The 24,347-nt window shown below is 36.4% G+C and overlaps 1 protein-coding gene across 10 annotated transcripts in view; it reads right to left on the bottom strand.

Moving 5' to 3' along the window:
* AUTS2 (activator of transcription and developmental regulator AUTS2) overlaps positions 1 to 24,347 on the bottom strand; it is a 1,208,197-nt gene that overhangs the window by 656,858 nt on the left and 526,992 nt on the right. For 9 of the 10 annotated variants that reach the window (XM_025274741.3, XM_025274742.3, XM_025274746.3 and 6 more), the window contains one exon: positions 22,134 to 22,169. The exons of the other annotated variant lie outside the window; for it this stretch is intronic. In XM_025274741.3, coding sequence (XP_025130526.1) covers positions 22,134 to 22,169 — 36 coding nt within the window. The remainder of the gene's footprint in view (positions 1 to 22,133; positions 22,170 to 24,347) is intronic. 10 annotated transcript variants of the gene reach the window in all.

Here is a 24,347-nt window from a genome sequence, read left to right as displayed (position 1 = left end):
ACATTGCATATATGTTTAACTTCTTAAAAAGCTCCCAAACTGTTCTCGAAATTGATTGTTCCCACCAACAATGCTGAAAAATTCCAATTTCTTTATATCCTCGCCAACTTGTTAGGGTTAATCCTTTTATTAGATGCATAGTGATAAGTGATATATGTAATGACTAAAAATATGAACCATCTTTTCATGTGCATGTTTGACATCTGTATATCTTCTTTCACGAAGCGTCCATTTAAATCTCTGACAATATTTTAACTAGGTTGATGGGGTTTTTTAATTACATAATATTGAGTTTTTTTAAAATACATTCTGAGTATGTCTTTAATCAAATATATGCTTTGCAAAAATGTTCACATAGCCTGTGGATTATCTTTTCATCTTATCAGTGACCTTTGAAAGATGTAGTCACCAAGTATAAAATTCTAGGTTGGCACTTTAAAAAAAAAAAAAAAAAAGCATATTGCTCCATTTTCTCTTTACTTGCATTTTTTTCTGACAAGAAATTTACTGTCATTCTTATCTTTGCTACCCTGAACTTCGGTTTTTCACTTGTGTGTTTGTTATTCTGTCTACTTAAGACATTTTCTCTTTCTCACTGGTTTTGAGAACTCTGATTATAACATGTCCTGTTTTCCTTATCTGCCTATAAAGTGTCTTTTTTTTGCATAATATTTCCTTCATATTTCTTGGGCTTTGACCTGAAGGTTTATAGTTTTCGTAAGATACTGAAAAATTCCAGACATCATTTCTCTCCTAGTTTTGTGTCCTTAGGGATTCCAAGAAGATGTACACTTGCTGTATGAAGGTGACACAGCCCGCTGGTGCCCCGCTCATTTAATGAATTTTCTTTTCTCTTCATGTTTCATTATACACAGTCTCTATCCCTCTAACTTCAAGTACTCTAATCTTTTCTCCTGCAGTATCTAATCTGCCGTTAGTCACTTACACTTTTAATCTCACACCTTGTCGTTATTTCTAGATGTTCAAATTTGTCCTTATATTATTTAACTTTTTAAACATATAGAACACAACTATACTATACTAACTTTATTAATGTTCTTGGTTGCTAATTCTAACATGTACATCACATCTGGGTCATTTCTGATTGACTGATTTTCTCATTATGAATCATATTCTCTTAATTCCTTGCAAATCTGATTATTTTGAATTAAATGCAACATAATTATTCTAGGATTGAATTACATTCTTAATTGGGTGCCACATAATTATTCTAGGATTCAGTTAAGTTGCTTGAAAAAAGGTTCATCCTTTTAGATCATTCATTTAAAATGAGTATTAATTCATCTAAAATGAACTAAAAATGAACAAATTTGAGTCAGATGCAGAGAGGTGGATGAACCTAGAGTCTATTATATGGAGTGAAGTAAGACAGAGAAAAACCAGTATCATCTATTAACGCATATATATGGAATCTAGTGGAGAAGGCAATGGCACCCCACTCCAGTACTCTTGCCTTGAAAATCCCATGGACAGAGGAGCCTGGTAGGCTGCAGTCCATGGGGTCGCGAGGAATCGGACACGACTGAGCAACTTCACTTTCACTTTTCACTTTCATGCCCTGGAGAAGGAAATGGCAACCCACTCCACTGTTTTTGCCTGGATAATCCCAGGGACGGGGGAGACTGGTGGGCTGCCGTCTATGGGGTCGCACAGTCGGACATGACTGAAGTGACTTAGCAGCATGGAATCTAGAAAAACAGTACTGATGAACCTATTTATAGAGAAGAAATGGAGACACACAAATGGAACTTGTGGACAAAGCAAGGTAAGGAGAAGCTAAGGGAACCTGAGAAACCAGCACATTGAGTGTGTGCTTAGCCAGTCACGTCTGACTCACTGAGACCCCATGGATGGTAGCCCACCAGGCTCTTCTGTTCAAGGGATTCTCCAGGCAAAAATACTGGAGCTGGTACCAATTCCCTTCTTCAGGGCAATCTTCCTGACCTAATGATTGAACTTGGGTCTCCTGCATTGCAGGCCTTTTATTTACTGTCTGAACCACCAGGAAAGCCCCATATATATAATACACTATCATGTGTAAAATAGGTACTAGCAGGAAGCAGCTATATAACACAGAGAGTCCAATCTGGCACTCTGTGACAACCTATATGGGTGGGATGGGGTAGGGGGAGAGAGGCTCAATAAAGGATATATATATGGATGTAAACATATGTGTGTGTGTGTGTATGTATATATATATATACACACACATACATATGTGTGTGTATGTATGTGTGTGTGTGTGTGTGTATATATATATATATATAAAATATATATATATATATATATATATATATATAATGGTATATAGCCTTGTCTAAACAATGAAACTACAAGCCATGCTGTATAGGGTCACACAAAACAGACAGGTCGTGGTAGAGAGTTCTGATAAAATGTGGTCCACTGGAGAAGGGAACAGCAAACCACTTCAGTATTCTTGCCTTGAGAACCCCATGAACAGTATGAAAAGGCAAAAAGACAAGACACTGGAAGATGAACTCCCCAGGTCAGTAGGTGCCCAATATGTGACTGGAGATCAGTCGAGAAATACCTCCAGAAAGAATGAAGATATGGAGCCAAAGCAAAAACAACACCCAGTTGTGAATGTGACTGGTGATAGAATCAAGGTCCAATGCTGTAAATAGCAATATTGCATAGGAACCTGGAATTTTAGGTCCATGAATCAAGGCAAAGTGGAAGTGGTCAAACAGGAGATGGCAAGAGTGAATGTCCACATTTTAGGAATCAAAGAACTAAAATTGACTGGATTGGGAGAATTTAACTCATGTGACCATTATATCTATAACTGTGGGCAAGAATCCCTTAGAAGAAATGGAGTAGCCATCATGGTCAACAAAAGAGTCCAAAATGCAGTACTTGGATGCAATCTCAAAATCGACAGAATGATCTCTGTTCATTTCCAAGGTAAACCATGCAATATCACAGTAATCCAAGTCTATGCCCTGACCAGTAATGCTGAATAAGCTGAAATTGATTGGTTCTATGAAGACCTACAAGATCTTCCAGAAATAACACCCCAAAAAGATATCCTTTTCATTATAGGGGACTGGAATGCAAAAGTAGGAAGTCAAGAAGCACCTGGAGTAACAGGAAAAATGGCCTTGGAGTACGGAATGAAGCAGGGCAAAGGCTAATAGAGTTTTGCCAAGAGAACACACTGGTCATAGCAAACATCCTCTTCCAACAACACAAGTGAAGACTCTACACATGGACATCACCAGGTGGTCAATACCTAAATTAGACTGATTATATTCTTTGCAGCCAAAGATGGAGAAGCTCTATACAGTCAGCAAAAACAAGACTGGGAGCTGACTGTGGCTCAGATCATGAATTCCTTATTGCCAAATTCAGACTTAAATTGAAGAAAGTAGGGAAAACCACTAGACTATTCAGGTATGACCTAAATCAAATCCCTTACAATTATACAGTGGAAGTGAGAAATAGATTCAAGGGATTAGATATGATAGAGTGCCTGATGAACTATGGACAGAGGTTCGTGACATTGTACAGGAGACAGGGATCAAGACCATCCCCAAGAAAAAGAAATGCAAAACGGCAAAATGGTTGTCTGAGGAGGCCTTACAAACAGCTGAGAAAAGAAGAGAAGCAAAAAGCAAAGGAGAAAAGGAAAGATATATCCATTTGAATGCAGAGTTCCAAAGAAAGCCTTCTTCAGTGATCAATGCAAAGAAATAGAGGAAAACAATAGAACAGGAAAGACTAGAGATCTCTTCAGGAAAATTAGAGATACCAAGGGAACATTTCATGCAGAGATGGGCACAATAAAAGACAGAAACAGTATGGACCTAACAGAAGCAGAAGACATTAAGAAGAGGTGGCAAGAATACACAGAAGAACTACATAAAAAAAGATCTTTGTGACCCAGATAACCACGAGGGTATGATCACTCACCTAGAGCCAGACACCCTGGAATGCAAAGTCAAGTGGGCCTTAGGAAGCATAACTACGAACAAAGCTAGTGGAGGAGAGGAATTACAGTTGGGCTATTTCAAATGCTAAAAGATGATGCTGTGAAAGTGCTGCACTCAATATGCCAACTAATCTGGAAAAGTCAGCAGTGGCCACAGGACTGGAAAAAGTCAGTTTTCATTCCAATCCCAAAGAAAGGCAATGCCAAAGAATGCTCAAACGACTGCACAATTGCACTGATCTCACACGCTAGTAAAGTAATGCTCAAAATTCTCCAACCAGGCTTCAACAGTACGTGAACCACGAACTTCCAGATGTTCAAGCTGGTTTTTAAAAAGGCAGAGGAACCAGGGATCAAATTGCCAACATCCATTGGATTATCAAAAAAGAGAGTTCCAGAAAAACATCTCTCTCTGCTTTATTGACTATGCCAAACCCTTTGACTGTGTGGATCATAACAAACTGTGGACAATTCTTAAAGAGATGGCAATACCAGACCACCTGACCTGCCTCTTGAGAAATCTGTATGCAGGTCAGGAAGCAACAGTTAGAACTGAACATGGAACAACAGACTGGTTCCAAATAGGAAAAGGAGTACGTCAAGGCTGTATATTATCACCCTGCTTATTTAACTTATATGCAGAGTACATCATGAGAAATGTTGGGCTGGATGAAGCACAAGCTTGAATCAAGATTGCTGGAAGAAATATCAATAACCTCAGATAGGCAGATGACACCAGCCTTATGGCAGAAATCAAAGAAGTAAAGAGCCTCTTGATGAAAGTGAAAGAGGAGAGTGAAGAAGCTGGCCTAAAGCTCAACACTCAGAAAACTAAGATCATGGCATCTGGTCCCATCACTTCATGGCCAATAGATGGGGAAACAATGGAAACAGTGACAGACTTTATTTTGGGGGGGGGCTCTAAAATCATTGCAGATGATAACTGTAGTCATGAAATTAAAAGATGCTTACTCCTTGGAAGAAAAGCTATGACCAATGTAGACAGCATATTAAAAAGCAGAGACATTATTTTGCCAACAAAGGTCTGTCTAGTAAAGGCTATGATTTTTCCAGTGGTCATGTATGGATGTGAGAGTTGGACTATAAAGAAAGCTGAGAGCCAAAGAATTGATGCTTTCGAACTGTGGTGTTGGAGAAGACTCGAGAGTCCCTTGGACTGCAAGGAGTCCAACCAGTCCATCCTAAAGGAAATCAATCCTGAATTTCATTGGAAGGACTGATGTTGCAGCTGAAACTCTAATACTTTGCCCACCTGATGTGAAGAATCAACTCATTGGAAAAGACCCTGATGCTGGGAAAGATTGAAGGCAGGAGGAGAACGGGACAACAAAGGATGAGATGGTTGGATGGCATCATCAACTCAATGGACATGAGTTTGAGGAAACTCTGGGAGTTGGTGATGGACAGGGAGGCCTGGCATGCTGCAGTCCATGGGGTCACAAAGAGTTGGACACAACTGAATGACTCAACTGCACTGATATATATAAAATTATGATTGATTCATGTTGCTGCACGGCAGAGACTACCACAATATTGTAATGCAATTACACTCCAACAAAAAAAATTCACCTCTAAGGTAAATATTGATTTTAAAAATGTGTTAAGGGAGACTGCAGCAATGCTCAGTTTAATTATTCCTCATTACTAAGTTAAGACCTTACTATGTACATGACCCAATGCTCCATGAATCTGGAGGTTTTCCCATCTTGGTAGGAACAGACACTATTACTGCCTATATGTGAGTGCCAGACACTGTTCTTGCTAATCCTTTTGGATGATTCATTCCTCAGCCTCAAGCACTTTCTATTCATGCATGAGCTGAAAAGGAGTCTGCTTAATAATGGAAAGGAATCCTCTGGAGGTTCTGCAAGTCCTTCTCGCTAGCCCTGAGTCCTAGAACTCTAGCTTCCTTGCTCTTTCTAGATTCTCAGTATCTTCTAATGCAGAGAAGTGTGCTGGGCTCCACCTGATATCTCAAAACTACCTCCCAATCCCACATGAAGGTCTGAAATTCTCTTGAGACAGTAAGTTGAGACAGTCATAAAATCACTACATAGATTTCCTGTCTCTCAGGCACTGCTGTCCTTCACTGCCGTAAACCCGGTGTCTTGCAAACTTCTGTTTTATGTCATCTTTTTTTCTGATGGGATTCAGTCCTGTTTACTCTATATTGGTTAAAAGCACAAATATCTTCATAAGTATTTTTCTTTAGATATCCTACCATCATCCAGCAAATTATTAATTAATTTGATTAACTACAAGTATCAAGAGGGCAGAGACTTTGGTTTATTTACTGCTACTATATCCACAGAAACTAAGAGAGAAGCAGGCACATTTGTTAAATTATCAGTGCTAACTACAAATGTACACTGTACCACAGAAAAGATTCTGTAGAAAGGTGCCAAACATCAAACGCAGATATCTATCACTTAAAACATTTGAGAAACAACAGAAATTCTAACTTGTTAGTCTTCTTTGTCTGTTTATCTGCTTTGAGTGCAAATAACTAAGAAATTTACATCCGCTCGGGAGAACACCTCTTTGCATTTTCCATCAGTGAGATTTCTGTGTGCTGCTATGTTTGCTCTTTATACACACCTGAAATCTTAGAATTGGCATAGTAAGCTCTTTATCTGTAGATCTAAATATCTGTAATTCAGAAAGGCCTCTACTTTAATATGTATAAGTGTGTAATGTTTTCCTACCTCCATATGTTATTAATAAGAAGTTTATAAAGTCTCTAAAATTAAAAGAGTTCTGTTCTGGCAGGCTACTGAGTATAAATAAGGTCCTACATAAACTAAATATTTCTAAAATTACCAGAAAGCAAGAAATTAAATTTTAATACTTTAAATGGGGTAGATTAAAAAATAATTCTTACATAAACAAACTCAAAAACATTTTCCAAATCTAAGTTCACATAATTTAGGTGAATACCTGCCAAACAAGATCAGTTTAATAAAATTTGGTTTAATAAAAAACAGCTATGTATTCTTAGTGTTTTATCAGTGTTAAGTGTAATACAAGTGCATATTTTAATTCTACTTGTCATGTCCTTCCCAAATATATACAGATTTATTGCTCAAATAAGCTACCATTATTTTTCCTCTATATTCAGGATTACAAAAACCTTAATTTGACTGAATTGAATCATTATTCTAATGAACTTCATTCAACAGTAATTATGTTGCAGTATGTCAGTTTGAACGTAATTTCCAAGATCTTTAAGTAACTTAAAACCTGAAACTAATATTAAATTTAATGGATATTCATTATTTACCTAGGCCATATGTAAGAATGAATACTGAAATATTGATTACTAAATCTACTTTTAAATATATATGGTTTCAGTTTTTATTTTTATAAGGTACAGAGAAGCTGAATACTTCAGTTAATGAACATGTTCATTTTCGCTAGGAGATTGTATAGGGGATGTGTATGGCTGTAGAAAATTAGTTATGTTTATTCATGATCTTTGCTAAAATGCTAATATGTGACAGGCAGTGCGCAATTATCCACCCCTTCAGTTTTTTTCCTGTGAATAAGTTAGTTACTTTAGTTAAAAGTTATAATACAAAAGGTTGACATTAAGAACAATGATTTCTAAAAAAATATATATATATATATAAAACTTTGCATGTTAAAATTCTAAGTGCTCTCTTTTTCAAGGAAAAGAACACTTTTGCCCTAAAGTAGTAGTTTTGAAGATTTTTGGTTTCCAAACACACTTTCAACACTCAAAACTTACAGAGGACCTCAATCAGCTTATTTTGTGTGGGTATCTGTGTTTGTGTATATGTGTGCACATACTGAAAACTGAAAATACATTAAATGCTTATTTACTCATTCATTTCTAACTAGCAATAAGGAACACACTGGACATTAATAACATACTAGTCATATTATAGAATTAATCCTGACTTTATGGAACCCGTAAAATTAATCCTTAAGTAAGGTGTCAGTTTGTTCCAGAAAATGAAAGAGTGTCATGAGGACAAAACTTGAAAAGTGAATTTTATTTGCATTGGTTTGTAATCTTTGAATATGAAAAGTAAAGAAATGCGTTAAAATCATACCAACGTTGGTTCAATTTTAAGAGGTTGTTTCGTTATACTTTTGTCTGAGCCCTTTTTGCTTGTTTGTTTGCTTTGCTTGCCACAGAAACAACTAAGTTTTCTTCTTGGTTACAATATTCTTGTTATGAACTCTCATCAAATTTTCCACTTTTGAAATTATACGTGCTTAATTAACCACAGCCTTAATTTACATCTCTGTTATTTTACACATAGTTTATTGTTTTACCTTGATGTTTCCTTTTAAGCCCTGCACCCAGCAACAGGCTAGGCTAGAGTTCTTGTTTAGTTGCTAAGTTGTGTCCTACTATTCTGTGACCCCATGGAGTGTAGCACACCAGGCTCCTCTGTCCGTGGGATTTTCAAGGCAAGAATACTGGAGTGTGAGGTATTATAAATAACCGAGACTAAAAGGGAGAGGCTCATGAGGACAGGCTTCTCCTGTCATTACTTTAACAATTTTAAGAGCAGATCAGTGGGCTGAGTCAGGATTTCCAGAGCTTGTTTTAGTTGAGAAGCAAAGAAATTCAAAAGATTAATAACCTAAGATCCAGTGGACCAAGAATGAATTATACAAGACTGAATGAAGTGATGAAGGTTCACCAGTTTTTTTTTTTTTAATTTGTTTAAAACATCATTGATACTGTTTTAATGTCCTGTTTTCTGTTTATGTTTTTTTAAATTTATCTACACTCTGTAACAATTTACTTGATTCTGCTTTATAAACTAAAATACTTTTAAATGATATCTTATTCTCACTGATTTCTCAAAATTCAGAAACTCTGAGTCTTGTTACTTTTCATGAAATGAGTTATTTGCAAAGATTCAATAAGAACTGGTTTTCCTATTTACCAGAATATGCCTAGAAAAATTCCAAGGTCTTGTGTGGAATGCCATATTTTAGGATAATGCTTATTTAATCAGATATAATTGGACACGTTTAAAGAATCAAGGTTGACCTTACAGAGCCATTATTAACAAAATCCTCCTAGAAAAAGTACCCTGTTACCTGGCTTACAGGGTCTAGTCTTATAACTAGGGAAAAAATGTGACTTCCTGGTGGGCCACTGTGGGATATTTAGGGAACTATAAGAAGAAAGAAATTCACCCAGATATACAGGTACTGCAGATGGTGGAGAAAGTCTCCTAAGTTTGATTTTCTAGACTCAAGACAGCAAGTATTAGAGACTTCCAAAAGTAGAGTATGAACTTCTGACAAATCTTCCAACAAAAGAAAACTTTAATCACACCAAATCTAATGAAATCTTTCTTTCTTCAGACTATTTTTTTATCAAACAGTGGAAGATTTGTGCTTCAAGGGAACATTATGCATTGTCTACAGTAAACTCTTCAAAATTATGTTTTTCTCATTTCATAAGAGCCAATTTCCATCTCTATAAATTATAGATATGTAACAGCAATGCAAAGTAATTTTTATCTACAATCAAGCAAATTCTGTCTTGTCACATTAAGGCTCAACTGACCGCCCTCAAGCCAGTTCTGTTTTCTTTTTCACATTCATTTCAATATTCTGCATCTACAATTTTGTCTGTTTTTTGAATTGGGAAAGTTATAATATCTACCCAGTTTCTTCATTACTAATTAAATGAAATCTTTGAAACTTGTACATTCACAATCATGAAAATTGTTTTATGTCATGATTGTGACATAAATTATTTATGTCACATGATTTACCTGTTTCGAAAATCATCTCTTAACAAACTAATCAACTATACAAAAACTCTCAGATTCTATTTTCTATCTACAAATACTCTTCAACTCTTTCCTTGTGTTTAGGGTGGAAATTTTTGTTTAAATTCTATGAAATTCCTTGACTCTCTCAGACAAAATATCAGTCACATTTGGCATGTTTAGAGTCCAAAGTTTTAATGATTTGCAAATGTGGACTATATCCAAAAATGAAAATAAAGAGGTGGTTTTGATAGTCACTTACTCACACATATGCTCACATGCAAAGTCTTAAATTTTTAAATAAAATGGAATCACTGATCCTAACTGCATATCAGATTATTTCATGCTCTGAAACTGAGTGATCTTTATTAGATGCAAAGGTTTCTTCCAAAATATAAGAAGAGAGCTGTGTCCACAGAGAAGTACAGAGCACTCATTTTTCAAGATTTGAAGCTGAAACCCTAAGAAGCAGAAAGCTTTGTATGTGACAGCTTAAATGCTTGTAATCAAACTAATTAGCAGCACAATGACCTGGAATGAGCTTAAAAGCACTATTATAAATGTTTAGCAATCAGTGAAGCAATCCTTTATTATTCAGGCTCACGTTTTGCAGTTTTATCATCTGACAGGATGAAATGGGGGGTGGGGGCGGGTTGGAGAGCAGAAAATAGGAGAAAAGGAAAAATATGTAAATAATTCTATTACTTCAAAAGAGTAAATGAACCAAGGGTGAAACTATTGCTGAATGATGGGAAGAGGAGTTAAAATGTAATAAAATTAGCCTAATGACTAAAATCAGGAGTAAAAACATTAAATGAGCTGTCTGTTGCCTAAGGAAATCCTCTGTACATACAAACTGACAGAGTTAGAAATACAGATTCTAGTCACAAAAATGTAATGTATTATAGGGCTTCCTAGGTGGCTCAGTGGTAAAGAATTCTCCTACCAAGGCAGGAGACGAGGGTTTGATCCTAGGTCAGGAAGATCCCCTGGAGAAGGAAACCCACTCCGGTATTCTTGCCTGAGAAATCCCATGGACAGAGGAGAGAGCAAGGCAGGCTACAGTCCACAGGGTCACCAAAGAGTTGGACACAACGTAGTGACTAAACAACAACAAATGTATCATACATAAAACTCACTGGATAATTTTCTCAAATAGAGGAGTACCTGGACCCCTAAAAGTAATTCTAGCAAGAACTCATGCAATCTTCTTCCTGCCCTCTACAAACATAAAACCATCCTACCCAAAACTTGAGAGTCTTCACGTAAGTATGACAAAGAAAACTATGTGGCAGAAAAAATATCAAGTACAGTTAAAGGTCAGATTTCAATAGATATTTAAGTGGCTCTTGGACAAGTGATATTATAGCAAGAAAAGAAAAGATACAGACAAAAATGTGTTAAAACAAATGTGTTTATAATTAAATCAGGTGGTAACGACAACTGCAAAGGTCTCTCAAATTACATTACACGTATGTACAACTAAAGTCTACGAACATGTGTCAGGATGACTCCTCAAAAATCTCTTGAGAAACTTATTACCAATCAAATGTTTCTAGGTTAGCTGAGGTGAAGGTGTTGAAACTGATACTTTTTAAAAGCAAAAACCTTCCCAGGAAATACCACACTTATAAAAAAAACACATGGGTCAAAGGAGAAATCTCAAAATAAATATTTTCAACTAAGTGAAAATAAAAATATAACATCCAAACTTGTGGAATACAGTGAAAGCAGTCCTAAAGAAACTTTATACCAATGAATCCACATATCAGAAGACTGTTTTAAAATCAATAATCAATGCTTCCACATAAGGAGACTAGATAAATCAGAGCAAATTAAATCCTAAGTAGACAAAAAAAAAAAAAAAATTAATACAAATTAGAGGAGAAATCAATGAAGTTAAAAACAGAAACTCAATAGAGAAGATCAATAAAACCAAAAGCTGGTTCTCTGAAAAGGTCAAAAAAATCAATAATCCTCTATCCAGACAAACTAAGAAAAAAGAAGAGAGACATAATTTATTAACATTGGGATGAAAGTGGAGACATCACTACAGATCCTATGGACATTAAGCAAATAATAATGAATATAATGAACTCTATGCCACAAATAATATGACTTGGATGAAATGGAACAATTCCTTGAAAGACACTTCTGTCATACCTCAAGAAGAAATAAGTAATCTGAATAAGCCTGAGTAAATAACTTGAATCAATAATTATCTTCCAAACAGAAAGCACCAGAACCAGATGGGTTTGCTGGTGAATTCTATCAGACACTGAAGTATGAAATTATACCAATTCTCTACAATGTCTTTCAGAAGGTAAAAGAAGAAAGAATAGTTTATAACTCATTCTATGAGGCCAGCATTACTTTAATATCAAAACTGGACAAAGACATTAGAAAAAACTACAGATCAATATCTTTCATGAACATACATGCAAAAATCCTCAATAAAATATTATCAAATCATACCCAACAATGTATAAAAAGAAATACACATCACAAATGAGTAGGATGTATGCCAGAAAAGCAAGAAAAACATTTGAATACTAATTAATGTAATCTATCACATCAGCAGACTGAAGGAGACAAATCATGTGATCATATCAATAAACAAAAAAAACAAGCATTTGACAAAATCAATACTCATTAATGATAAAAAGCTGTCAGCACACTGGGAATAAAAGGAAACTTCCTATCCTTGATAAAGCATATCTACAAAAAATCCACAGCAAACATCATACATACTGATAAGAATCTCAATGCTTTTCTGAAAAACGAGGAACAAGGCAAGAATGTTTCCTCTCATTACTCCTTTTCAACATCAAACTAGATGTCCTAGCTAATACAAAAAGATCAGAAAAGAAAATAAAAAGTAAACAGTTTGGGAAGGAAGAAATAAAAATGTCTTTATTCACACATGAAATAATCACCTATGTAAAAAATCCAAAGGAAATATTAAATGCTCCCTTTAGAAATAGTAAGTGGAAAGAGTAAGGTTTCAGGAAACTAAGTTAATATTACAAAGTTCAATTACATTCCTATAGGCCAGCAATTAATAAGTGAAGTTTAAATTTTAAAACATACTATCACTTACATGAGCACCCCCCAAAGTAAAACATTTAGTTATTAATATAACAAAGTACACACAAGATTCACATCAGGAAAACTATTACAAAATTCTGATGAAAGACACGAAGAAGAACTAAAGAAAAGCCCAGAGATGTTCCATGTTCATGAACAAGAAAATTCAATACTGTCAAGATATCACTTCTTCCCAACTTCATCTACAGATTCAATGCAATTCCAAGCAAAACACCAGCAAGACATTTTCTGGATATTGACAAAATGATTTTAAAGTTTATATGGGGAGGCAAAAGACCCAGAATTTCCACTTAAATGTTGAAGGAGGAAAACAAAGTTGAAGAACTGACAAAACACAACTTCAAGACTTAATTATAAGTATCAAGTAATATTACTTGTTTATAGTAATCAAGACACTGTGATATTGGCCACCCCCCCCCACAAACAAATCCAGACAGATTAGTGCAACAGAACTGAGAGACAAAAATAGACACACATAAATATAATCAAATAATCTCTGACAAAGAAGCAAAGGATTCTTCTTTGCTTACTAGTTACAGTCCCTGGTAACCACCACGCTCCTCTCAGTTTTCACAAGTTCAGCTTTTTAAGATTCAACATGTAAGTGGCACCTTATAAGCTAATTAAAAACAGGCAAAGGACCTAAACAGATATTTTTTCCAAAAAAATACAGCCAACAGGTAGACGAATAGAGGCTCAACATTATTAATCAAGAGAAATGCAAATCACAACAACAAGGTATCACTTCACAGATGTTCAGATGGCTTTTATCAAAAAAGACAAGATAAAAAAATATTGGCAAGAATGTGGAGAAAAGGGGACCCTTATATGGTGTTAGTGGAAATGTAAACTGGTATGGCAATTGTGAAAAACAGAAAAGGAGTTCACCACAAAATTAAAAATTAAACTGCCATATGACCTAGCAAACTTCCTAACTGCACGCTCACATTCAGTGCAGCATTGTTCACAACAGCCAAGATACGGAAACAACCTAAGTATCTGTCAGTGGATAAAGAAGATATGATGTCTGAATAAGAACACATGTTCTTATATATGTTCAATATATATGTTATTATTCAGACATAAGAAAGAAGGAAATTCTGCAATTCACGACAGCCTGGATATACATTGAAGGCATTATGCTAAGTGAGGTAAGTCAAACAAAGACGAATATTGTATGCTATCACAGTGTGGTCTATGAAGTCTCTTCTTACCCAGAGGTTTTGAAACCCTCAGACTAAATAAAATAAAAATAATAGGTCTATTTCAATTAACAAATTGAAAGTTGGTAATGGCACCCCACTCCAGTACTCTTGCCTGGAAAATCCCATGGACGGAGGAGCCTGGTGGGCTGCAGTCCATGGGGTCACAAAGAGTCAGACATGACTGAGCGACTTCCTTTTCACTTTTCACTTTCATGCATTGGAGATGGAAATGGCAACCCACTCCAGTGTTCTTGCCTGGAGAATCCCAGGGACGGGGGAGCCTGGTGGGCTGCCGTCTACAGGGTCGCACAGGGTCAGACACGACTGAAGCGACTTAGCAGCAGCAGATGCAAATATCTTGTAACTATATTGTGCCCCTGTATGGTTTCATTTGGTCATGATGTTTAATATCTGATTAAAAGAAGACCTTTTAAGGTACGATAAAACTTACCATTAATGAACTCTGTCTCAGAAAGCTACTGGAGGTCATGTTCAACCAAAAGAAAATGGTGGACCAAGAGGAAGGTTACACAAGATCCAGGAAAAAGATGACTCAAATCAAGAGTAGGGCAAAGGACATTCTCAGATGGTGAAGAAGATAAGTCCTGGAATGGTAACCAATACAACCCTAGCAGGAGGTCAGCAGGCTCCAAGAGACATATCTCCATGAAGGTAAAAGAAGAGAAAAATGTTCTCATATAGTGTCCTTAAGAAAATTAAGAAGAGACTTTCAATTTTGCTGGAGAGTTTGGGCAAATGTAAAATATAACAATTAACCAAATAAAACAAAGATTTATAACAAGAAAAAAAAAATAAAAGAACACTGAACTCTCTAGTTTTCTTTGCCTCTCAGAATGTATTAACATTTCTTTTGTTCAGAGAAGTCAGGTTGTCATATCACTGAGTTAGTACTGTTACCAAGTCATTTTTAAAATATATTTTAAATAAATTCTAAAGGAACCAAATTTCTTGCCTCATTTGGGTTTAGGATTGAGATGCTAACTTACTATGATTCTCTCTGCACAGGATACAGCCCTACCTTCCCTCTGCAAAGTCAGGACTATTTCCCACAAAAGTAGGTTACTTACAGGAGCATCTTGTAAGAGATAAAATGTGAATGTTTTCCATAGAAACTAAAATGGAAATGGAGAACTTTGGGGAGTTATTTGAGAAATGTGGCCCACCATGGGCTTGAGTGAGTTCTTTCTTGGTCTCTGTAATCATTCAGATTCTCCCCAATTTCCTTCTGGAGTATTTCAGTGGTACTTACAGTCATTTGTTGGTCTGGGCAAGATTTTATGAGATGCAATGAACATATGAAATATTAGAAGTACACTGGGAACCACAGCTGTTATGCCTTGCTGCATTTTTAATGGCTCCTTAAAATCAGAGGCCACTACACACAGCAGCACATTTAGACAGGAAACACTGCAATTATCTGGCTTCACCACTCCATTGCAAATATAAGAGTACATTACAGTTTATAAGCCCCTAATAGACAGTCATCACCTTTGGCAAGGCTTCCACTCCAAGCTACAATCTAAATTTATTACCAGGGAGTGGTCAAGAGAGACTGAAAGTCTTTTTTGTTTTGTTTGCACCCTATAAACCAAATATCGAAAATATGAAAGAAATCACATATAGTGTATGTAGTATAAGGCAGGTCCTTTTAACATGACTGTTAGTGAAGCTAATTACAACAAGAAGATTGGAGATCATTCATTAGCCTAGTAAGCAAATTAGGTTTGTTAACAGTGATTTATAACGCCAATCTTTGGGTAACTGTGTTGGTCTTTTCAAGTATACGTGTATTGGACCTGACAGTTTATTAACTGTGCTGGATCTAAACAGCTTGTCACTAGGGCGCTTTTGTTAAAACGATATTGTGTTTTAAATGGATAAACATTTTTGCACGAGCAAAATGCATTTTAAATGTTTGGCTTCTGAAGTCAAGTACTAGGAGATAAGTGAAGTGTCTCAAACCATCTAAGCCTCCAATAACTCTTGTTTACTGCTAGAGCTGACTATAGGAAAATGTGACACTTGGAGTTAAAATAGCACTTTTCCTTTTTAACAAGCCCCAGTTGTGTTTTTTAACCTCTTTTCAAACAGTACTCTTGGTATTTCACCAAGCTCTAAGTTCTTTATGCAATGGATTGGGAAGCATTTCATTTACAATTTCAGGAAAAATATTTTTAAAGCAGTTAAACAAAGGAATGAGTCTTTGATCTGAAAGATTCTTCTGATTGATAGTCCATGAAACTCCAGGCCAGTTAAATCAATCAAAATAAAGGTTGTGTGGGTAGTCAGAGTTAAACCTTGGGGTTTCACACTGCCCATGGTTTAGTTTATACTGCTCATACCAACTCATTCAACATTTCTGTAATTTGGAAATCCCCAACAAGGATAAGACAATCTCCCTTAAAGCCAATGCTGGGAAGCAGATTTTAAAAAAATAAATAATGCTACTTTCTGAATTCCATGACAGTGACCTGTATGTTCCCTCTGGGACTGTCAATGCACTCTGCTTACGTTGCTAAAGGCTTTATACTGCATCATCTCTATGACCAAATAGGGATATACTAGCTGTGGGACAGAATAAGCTTATAGCCTATTTCTATGTGTTTATGTAACTAAAGAATGCAAATATAAAAATACTGTTCACAATTGTTAGTTTCAAAGAAAGGCAGACTTGGTCACTCAACTGAAGAGCGGTGTTCATTAAGCACCAAGGGGACTATGGCCTTGCACTCCTGTGTCTCGGAGGACAGCAGAGAAAGGCAGCAAAGCCAATTGGAAGGGCTGATCCCTGGGGCAGACACTTAGATGCAGGGCAGACAGAATTACAGATCTTGGAATATAGAGAACCAAAGGCCCTTTAGCAATTATCTAGTCCAGTGGCTGGTAAAATCTTCTTTTCCCCTCAAATCATTTTCTTTTCTCAAATCATATTTTTTAAAGTGATTTACTTTCTCCAAATCTGAGGCACCAGAGAAGGGAGGTGAGAAGACAAGGAGACCAGGCTCAGGGCTCATTCCCACATCCAGGAGGAGTACCTGAATTTTCATTCTACCTCCGTAATTAGTTTGCAACAGCCAACCACAAAGATTCCTGTAGATGTTTAAAAATACTTAGTCTATTCCCTCACAGAAAAGTTCAGAAAATGAGAATATTATGGGATTGGTGGCAACTGGAGACACCAACTCATCCTTTCTGTTTATTTTATTCACCAAATTTCTTGATTACCTTGTACTTCACAAGGAAGGTAAAACTAGTGTGGACACAGAAGACAGTTTCCACAGGGTGAGCAAGAAGAGTCATCTCACTCACAGATTCTACAAATGATGAAATGTCTGCTCACCCAAATTTAAACTGTAATGTTCACTTAATCGCCACTCATGGCTCACAGACCCCATTCTGAAAGTCAGAGTGTTAAAAACCAATCAAAAACATTTTAGAAAGGTAAGAGTGGGAAACAGAAAACAGAATTAAATTTTTAGTCTAAGTCCCTCGAAATTAGAGTTTATTGGTGACTATGTTGAAGAATCTGTCAGAGTACAGCTATAAAGCAACCCTCCAGTATAAATAGTTCTGTGGTTCCCAATCTTAACAAAACATAATACTTAAGTGTAGATTCTAGTTTTGTTACTTTCTAGGAGGCAAATATAGCTCAGGGTAGTATTTTAAAGGTTACAGCTCAAAACGGTGGCAAATATACCATTCCGAAGGACAACTGATTTCATTTGCTCAGTGTTTCTGCATAGTACACACACAGCTCCAAAATCATTAGCAATGTCCTAGATTTTAAGGTGACTGATAGGTTCCAAGGCTTTTATTATTATAATCAGAATAATATATTCATTAAATTTTTATATTACATACCCCATAATTAACCACTTTAGTGACCTTGTACTCACTTTGGATACAGAGAATCTCTGAGGCTATTTCAAACGTACTTAGGTGAATGACTGGGTAACTATTAGGGGTCACTTAGGGATATTATTGAATACACGAACAGTTACATCTCAAAGACATTTTGTGATAAGGCCACAGCTGCCTTTTCAGGACATACTGAAGTTATTACAGGGAATTACTGGTTTAATGTAAATTTAAATTTGGGTGGCAATGTTTTGTTTTTCCTGTTATTTTGGCCACCTCTTTTAAACTATCATTGAAGATAATTAAATTTCTAACTATGTACTCTAACTTCCAAACTCATTATGTTCCTAAAAAGGAACCTCTTCTTTCCTGAGACTTCTATCCCAAGTACAAGAAGTGTCACAGTGCTAAAATCTTGGTTTGACACCTTTCTAATTTTTAATGTAACAGTTCACTAAGCCAAGTTCAAGTCTCCTTATAAGCCATCTCCTTACTACTCTCAGCCCAACCCAAAGAGCTATCAGCAGTCTTTAAATGTCTCAGGTCTGAGGGGAAAAAAATCAACAAATAACTTTAATGGACAAATTAAAACACCCAATATGGGGACGGCCTACAGAATAGTTCATTCTGACCTCATCATGAGCAAAGAGAATGACAGGGAAGGAATTTTATGTTTGTATATACAGTAAACTGGTATACAGCTGACCAAACACAAAATCCTAGCCTCCCAAGAAAGTATGCAATGAGAACAAAATATTCCTCTCCTACAGTTACAAATTACAATGTTTACTTTTTATTGTGAATTTCCAGTGGTACATCTCCATCACAACATTTCACAACCACTTAATGAGGCCACATTTACTCCATCACACTATACAGTGGGGATCACAGAAGAAAACATGTATTATTTCCTATTACTGAGAGCTGCTCTGTGTGCATTAAATATCTTACCTCATTTAATATTCACAACTCTCTTAGGTAGGTAAAGATGAGGAAACAGACTCAGAGACAAGAAATAATTCATCAAAGGTCATACAAGTAGTCTTTATATCATACTGTCTCTAAGTTCTTAATTATATGCTATGCATAATAAAACTTCAAATACATGTAAAAGAAGAAAATATAGGCCAAAACATTTAAATTGAAAAGAAAAATGTGTTCATTGCATTAATGTGTGTTTTTTTTTTTTTTTTTAAAGAAAATTCTACACACTCCAACAAATTTTGGTACTCTTGCCAAAAAAATAAAAAAGCAAATATATTCCAACTAGTCTATACTTCCATTTATATTTAGAATATAAGCTGAGCATGAGTATGTAATGAATATATATGTATGTCTCTCTGTGTGTATAACACCCACATTATTCATAAGCTCCCAAAAATGTGAAAAGTTTGTTCCAATCCTTCTCTATTTTGTCTACTTTAAGAATTCTTTGCAATATGCTTATGTAAATACTGATTTTAGCTGCTGTTCTCATTTCTCGAATCTTCAGCTTATAAATGGACTGGAAAAGTGACAGACCTAAGCAGACATCTATGAAACACAAATCCAAGGAGGTATAAACAAATACAATTTTATCAAAAACAGAAGTCTATTCTTCAAAGCCTTTAAGTTACTAATACTGATTAATGAAAAGAACTGAAAGAAAGTAAAACATACTGGCTGTGGGTAAGGTACACACACACACACACGTGTACATATATACCTACAAGTGCATACAGTTATGTGGGCATCTATTTTATTAGTATACACGATGATCAGCATTCTACCTTAGTTCACTAAAAGTTCTACAGGGGCATACAGTCTAAATCAAAGAAGATTCTGAAGTTAGAGTAATGTTGGTGCAAGGGGAGAGTATTTAAGAAAACATTTTCACGTTGTTAAACTCAAGAGGTGAGTGCCTTCAGTTTTCTTATACTAGGATTCACACTATGGTTCAATTGCATTAATAGCTCATTGACTCTGCAGGTAATCTGCTTCTCCCCACACTTCAAAGTGATGCTGAAGAGGATTAAGGATAAAGTCGAAATATCATCATTCCACTTACCTGATGCTGAGCCTTCACTATAGACTTAGGTAAAGGTCATTATGACATCATAGATCATAAAGAACAGTGCAAAGAATACATTGGCATGAAATCACTAAAAATTGTGAATATACTATCTCCACATAGAAGTGTGAAACTCACCAATACTTCAGTTAGTACCTGAAATTAAATATTACATGTGATATTGCTGAGATAGAAACTGAAACAGAAGATGCTTTTTGATGAGGACTTGGCAATAATAACAATGGATTTTGCACTTTCATAACATAATATTCCCATTATTGGAAACACATTCTATGTAGAACATTTTTGTCATAGTTGAGAGCTGAACTTACATCTGGTATGTATCTCTTCCATGTAAGCTAATAATACTACAGATTTTTATATATAAGCAAAGTAATATTAAGAATAATTTTTCTAAAGTACATAAAAAAGACCTTTTATACTCATCCAGCTCTGTGTAAGTGTAAAAAGTATTTGAGATTTATAATTGCAAAAGACTCCTGATTCATAAGAACCTATTGTTACACAATTAAAATAAACATTCCTGGAATTAGAAAAGTAAGTGACCAAAAGCATAATAGAATTCTCAGTACTTTTAGAGGTGACTTTCTTCTTTCAGAGTGCTCTTATTGACAATTATATATATATATATATATATATATATATATATATATATATATAAATGCTCAGTCTGGAAGTAATCAGAGGCTGAGTCAGTGGCATTGGCCTCCTTCTGCTGAAGAAAGTAAAGAGGGGGGATTTAGCTTTTGGATAGAGAATAAACATTGGCAGGCTCCAGATTTTACTTCCAGCATCTCAACCCACATCCAGCCTGGTGTGAAGAGATGGCAGATGGGACTACTTCTGTTATTTCGGCTGCTGAAGCAGGATCTTGTTTCAGCATCCTGCTTGTTTCTATAAGCATGAATATTCAACCACAATAAGGAGTAAGGATAAGTGTGCTGACTGTATGAAGCAGGTAACAAGAAATCATCAACCCTTTCTCTTTGTATCATAGGCTAAGACCAGAAAAAAAAAAAATCAACATTTAATAAATGCCACTTCATCTAAGCTTGGGAAAGACTTATTATTCAATGAAAAGATGCTTGTTTTCATGGATTTAATGTAAATGTAAGGAGAGAAATGTGTGGGCAGAAGAAAGCCAAAGTAATTAGCATTTTAGGGGGGAGAAATTTAAAGGCAACACAACAGAATCAGTAACCATTTTCCACTTTATTTTCATGATTTCATTATTTTCCCTGAAAATGCTGAGCAGATATTAGAGTATCTGTGTTCATCACTCAGAACATAAATAAGATTCCTTCAAATTCCTTTAAATATCACAACAAATGTCTACATGGGCATGTTATCCCACTGTGTAAATAACGTTTATGTGTAATTCTTATTTATTTGTATTTTGAAAAGCATTGCTGAATCCAAGAAGGATAATTTAGCTATAGATAAGAGGAATGGAAGTGACAATTTCTTCATGAATGAGAAATATTGGGATAAGCCCTGAGGTGTATCACCATCCACACATTTCCCAAAGGACAGAGAATAAGGTCTTAAAATTAAATAATACACCTATAGTCAATAAAATGAGGAGTTTGATGACTGATGAGAAAAAAATCTAAAGGCCACCTACTCAGACTGTGAGGGAAAGCATACAGTCACCTCTCAAAAAAATTAAAATATGGCAATCCATTGTATAAATGGGGCAGTTCTTCAAGGGATCTTAAAGAACATGTATACCTCATTGCATAAATTGAATTCCATCTTCCACTTGACCACTTCCACTTGACACTTCTCACTAAAAAACCAATTTTTCAGGAAAGGTGGCACAGGTCAAGCAGGATTCCCTGTATCTCCTTACTCTGCCAGGTGAGGGGCAAACGTGCTGGGTGCTAGGAACCAGACACATTTTTGAGACTGACTTGTGAACCCTAGTGCCCAGCGGGTGATGTCTTTTAAAAATAAAACAACTCTCATTTAAAAGATGGACATCAGTCTGCTCTTCAGGACTGAGAGGGAATTTCTTGGACTTTTTTTTTTCACATCCTAATGAGTATATATTACACAAGAAAATGAATGCCAGCGCGAGGCACACATGTGGAAGTTGAGATAAAACTTACGAAGTAGCCTGTTCCCAAGCTGGAAGGAGCTGAACTCTGCAAGAAAGCATAAAAACAAAGTGGAAAATCAGCAATGGTTTTTAACACGTTCCAATCCACACAGCTCATTACCAGTTCTTCGCAGGCTTTTCATCACGACACCACATCGCCTGTGTACGCGGCCCCTTGTCATCTGCTACTGATACAAACACCGTGTTGCTTAATTTTCCCCTTTACATCTCTCAACAACTCAGAGATGCTAACGTGCTATTTACTGAATTCCAAGCTTCTGCGGTGGACGTAATTGCCAATTTATTTGACAGGCAGCTGGGTAATGAATTAATGATGGCATTTCGCCCTGCACTGAGACTAAACAGACACGCATCAGCCTGCCTCCCTGACTTGCTGACATTCAATGCCCTGGTCTCAAGCTACTCAGTTTTGTGGCCGCAAAGGGGCAGGCAAGAGGAAAGAGCCCAGACTGACTTGAAAATAAAAAGCCCAGTGGGTTTGGATGACTTTTCCAGCGTGTGACCTACTTGCCAGCTTATTCCCTCAAGGCACCAGTTAGTACACACAGAGCGCTTTTCAAAACTGAGACATTTTGTAAACATAATTAGTAGACTAAAATGCAAAGAATGTGTGGGTAAAGGGAAGTAGTGAAAAGCACCATTCTTCTAAAGGTTTTAGTCACGAAAGTTATCAGTTTAGGCTTCCACAGTTCTCACACGTAGGGAACTAAAAAACAGTGATGCTGAAAAGTACCTGGGGCATCACTTCATAGGGGAAAGAGACCCAAAAAAGAACTCGGTTTGAATTTTAAACTTGTCTGTGTTGTTTTTTCCCCCCTAAAACCTCTCATTACAAATTCTTTAATTTGCAGTGTCCTCTTTATGAACGAGAGAGGCCCCAGATAAGCTTGAAACAAAAAGAACGCTAACACTGAGACAGTCCTCAGGTCTCAGCAAGGAATCCTTGTACCAGCAAAGCCTCTCTGTCAGGTTTGGGCCGGTTGTTACACCTTCCACCTACAGGGAACGGACTTCCACGGTGATGCAACAGTTACTTGGGTAACCTCTAACTGTTCTACCTAAATGCCTTGTCCCTGCTCTGCAAACCACAGGAAGCATGTACCATCTGCTTGACTCATCCTGGTTTCCCTAGCACTTAGCTCAATGCCTTGCACATAGGAGGCATTTAGTAAGTATTAGTTGAATTAATGTATGTATAAATCGATGAATGCTCAGACTGTATGGGGATGGGACTCAGGTGAACTTAACATCTCCAAAAATCATATCTCCAAATATAGATATGATTCTTGATTTTATATCAGTTTTGAAAAGGAAATAATGGTGCTGTAAGTACAAAGAGCATCTGTATCAAACAAGGACATGATGCTCCAGGGCATTCCTAAATTCAGCACCTGGAGCAAAACTTTCTTCCCCTCAGTGTTCCAGACAGGCTTGGGGGCATAAAGAACCTAGATATGTGATCCTGGACACTGGATTTTCAAAAACCTTGCTGCATTTGTGATCCTATAAACGGTACGTAGGGAGAGCAACAGTAGTCATGGAGACGGCTCCTCAGAGCAATGATTAGCCATGTGACGGCATCACCTGTTTTCAGCACCCACCATCCCCACCCCCCAACCCACGGCAGAACACAGGAAGGCAAAAGCCAAGTTAGATCTCCACCAGCCTGGAGTCGTGCCCCTGGGAGGCAAACTCATTTTAGAATGAATTACTCAGAGAGAGCATGGGATTTGTTTATTTCAGTGTTTTTCCCCCCTTTCTGCAAATGTATTTTATCCCAGAAGCAGAAGGACCCCTTCAAGCCCACCTCCCCACCCCCACAGACATATCATCTTATTGTATACCAAGAAAATGACATCCTTCAGGTCCCGGGAAGCTCTGTTATACTCATTTTGCATATATATTGTACATTACTCAGGGAGCTGGGTGGAGAAGAGAGCTTTGTTGTGCATATTTGTTCTGGCTATTGTTTATGCAGGTCTGACTGAATGAGGGAACAGTGGGTATCATTTCAATTTCTGATGTCAACATCAAATTACTTATTTAATTTCATGCCTGGCGAAGCATTGTATAGCTACACGCAGAATCATTTCACTTCATTTGTTATGCTGTGTTTTCGTGGCGATTGGCTTGCCTTCCAACTGACAGCTTTAATTACGACATGAATTTGATTGCACTGCCGAGGAATTAACATAATGCAACA

Source organism: Bubalus bubalis, chromosome 24 (assembly GCF_019923935.1).
Source record: "Bubalus bubalis isolate 160015118507 breed Murrah chromosome 24, NDDB_SH_1, whole genome shotgun sequence".
In the NCBI taxonomy this organism is placed as follows: Eukaryota; Metazoa; Chordata; class Mammalia; order Artiodactyla; family Bovidae; genus Bubalus; species Bubalus bubalis.
The sequence above is the reverse complement of the archived record's forward strand: the minus strand, read 5'-3'. Positions and strand labels throughout refer to the sequence as shown.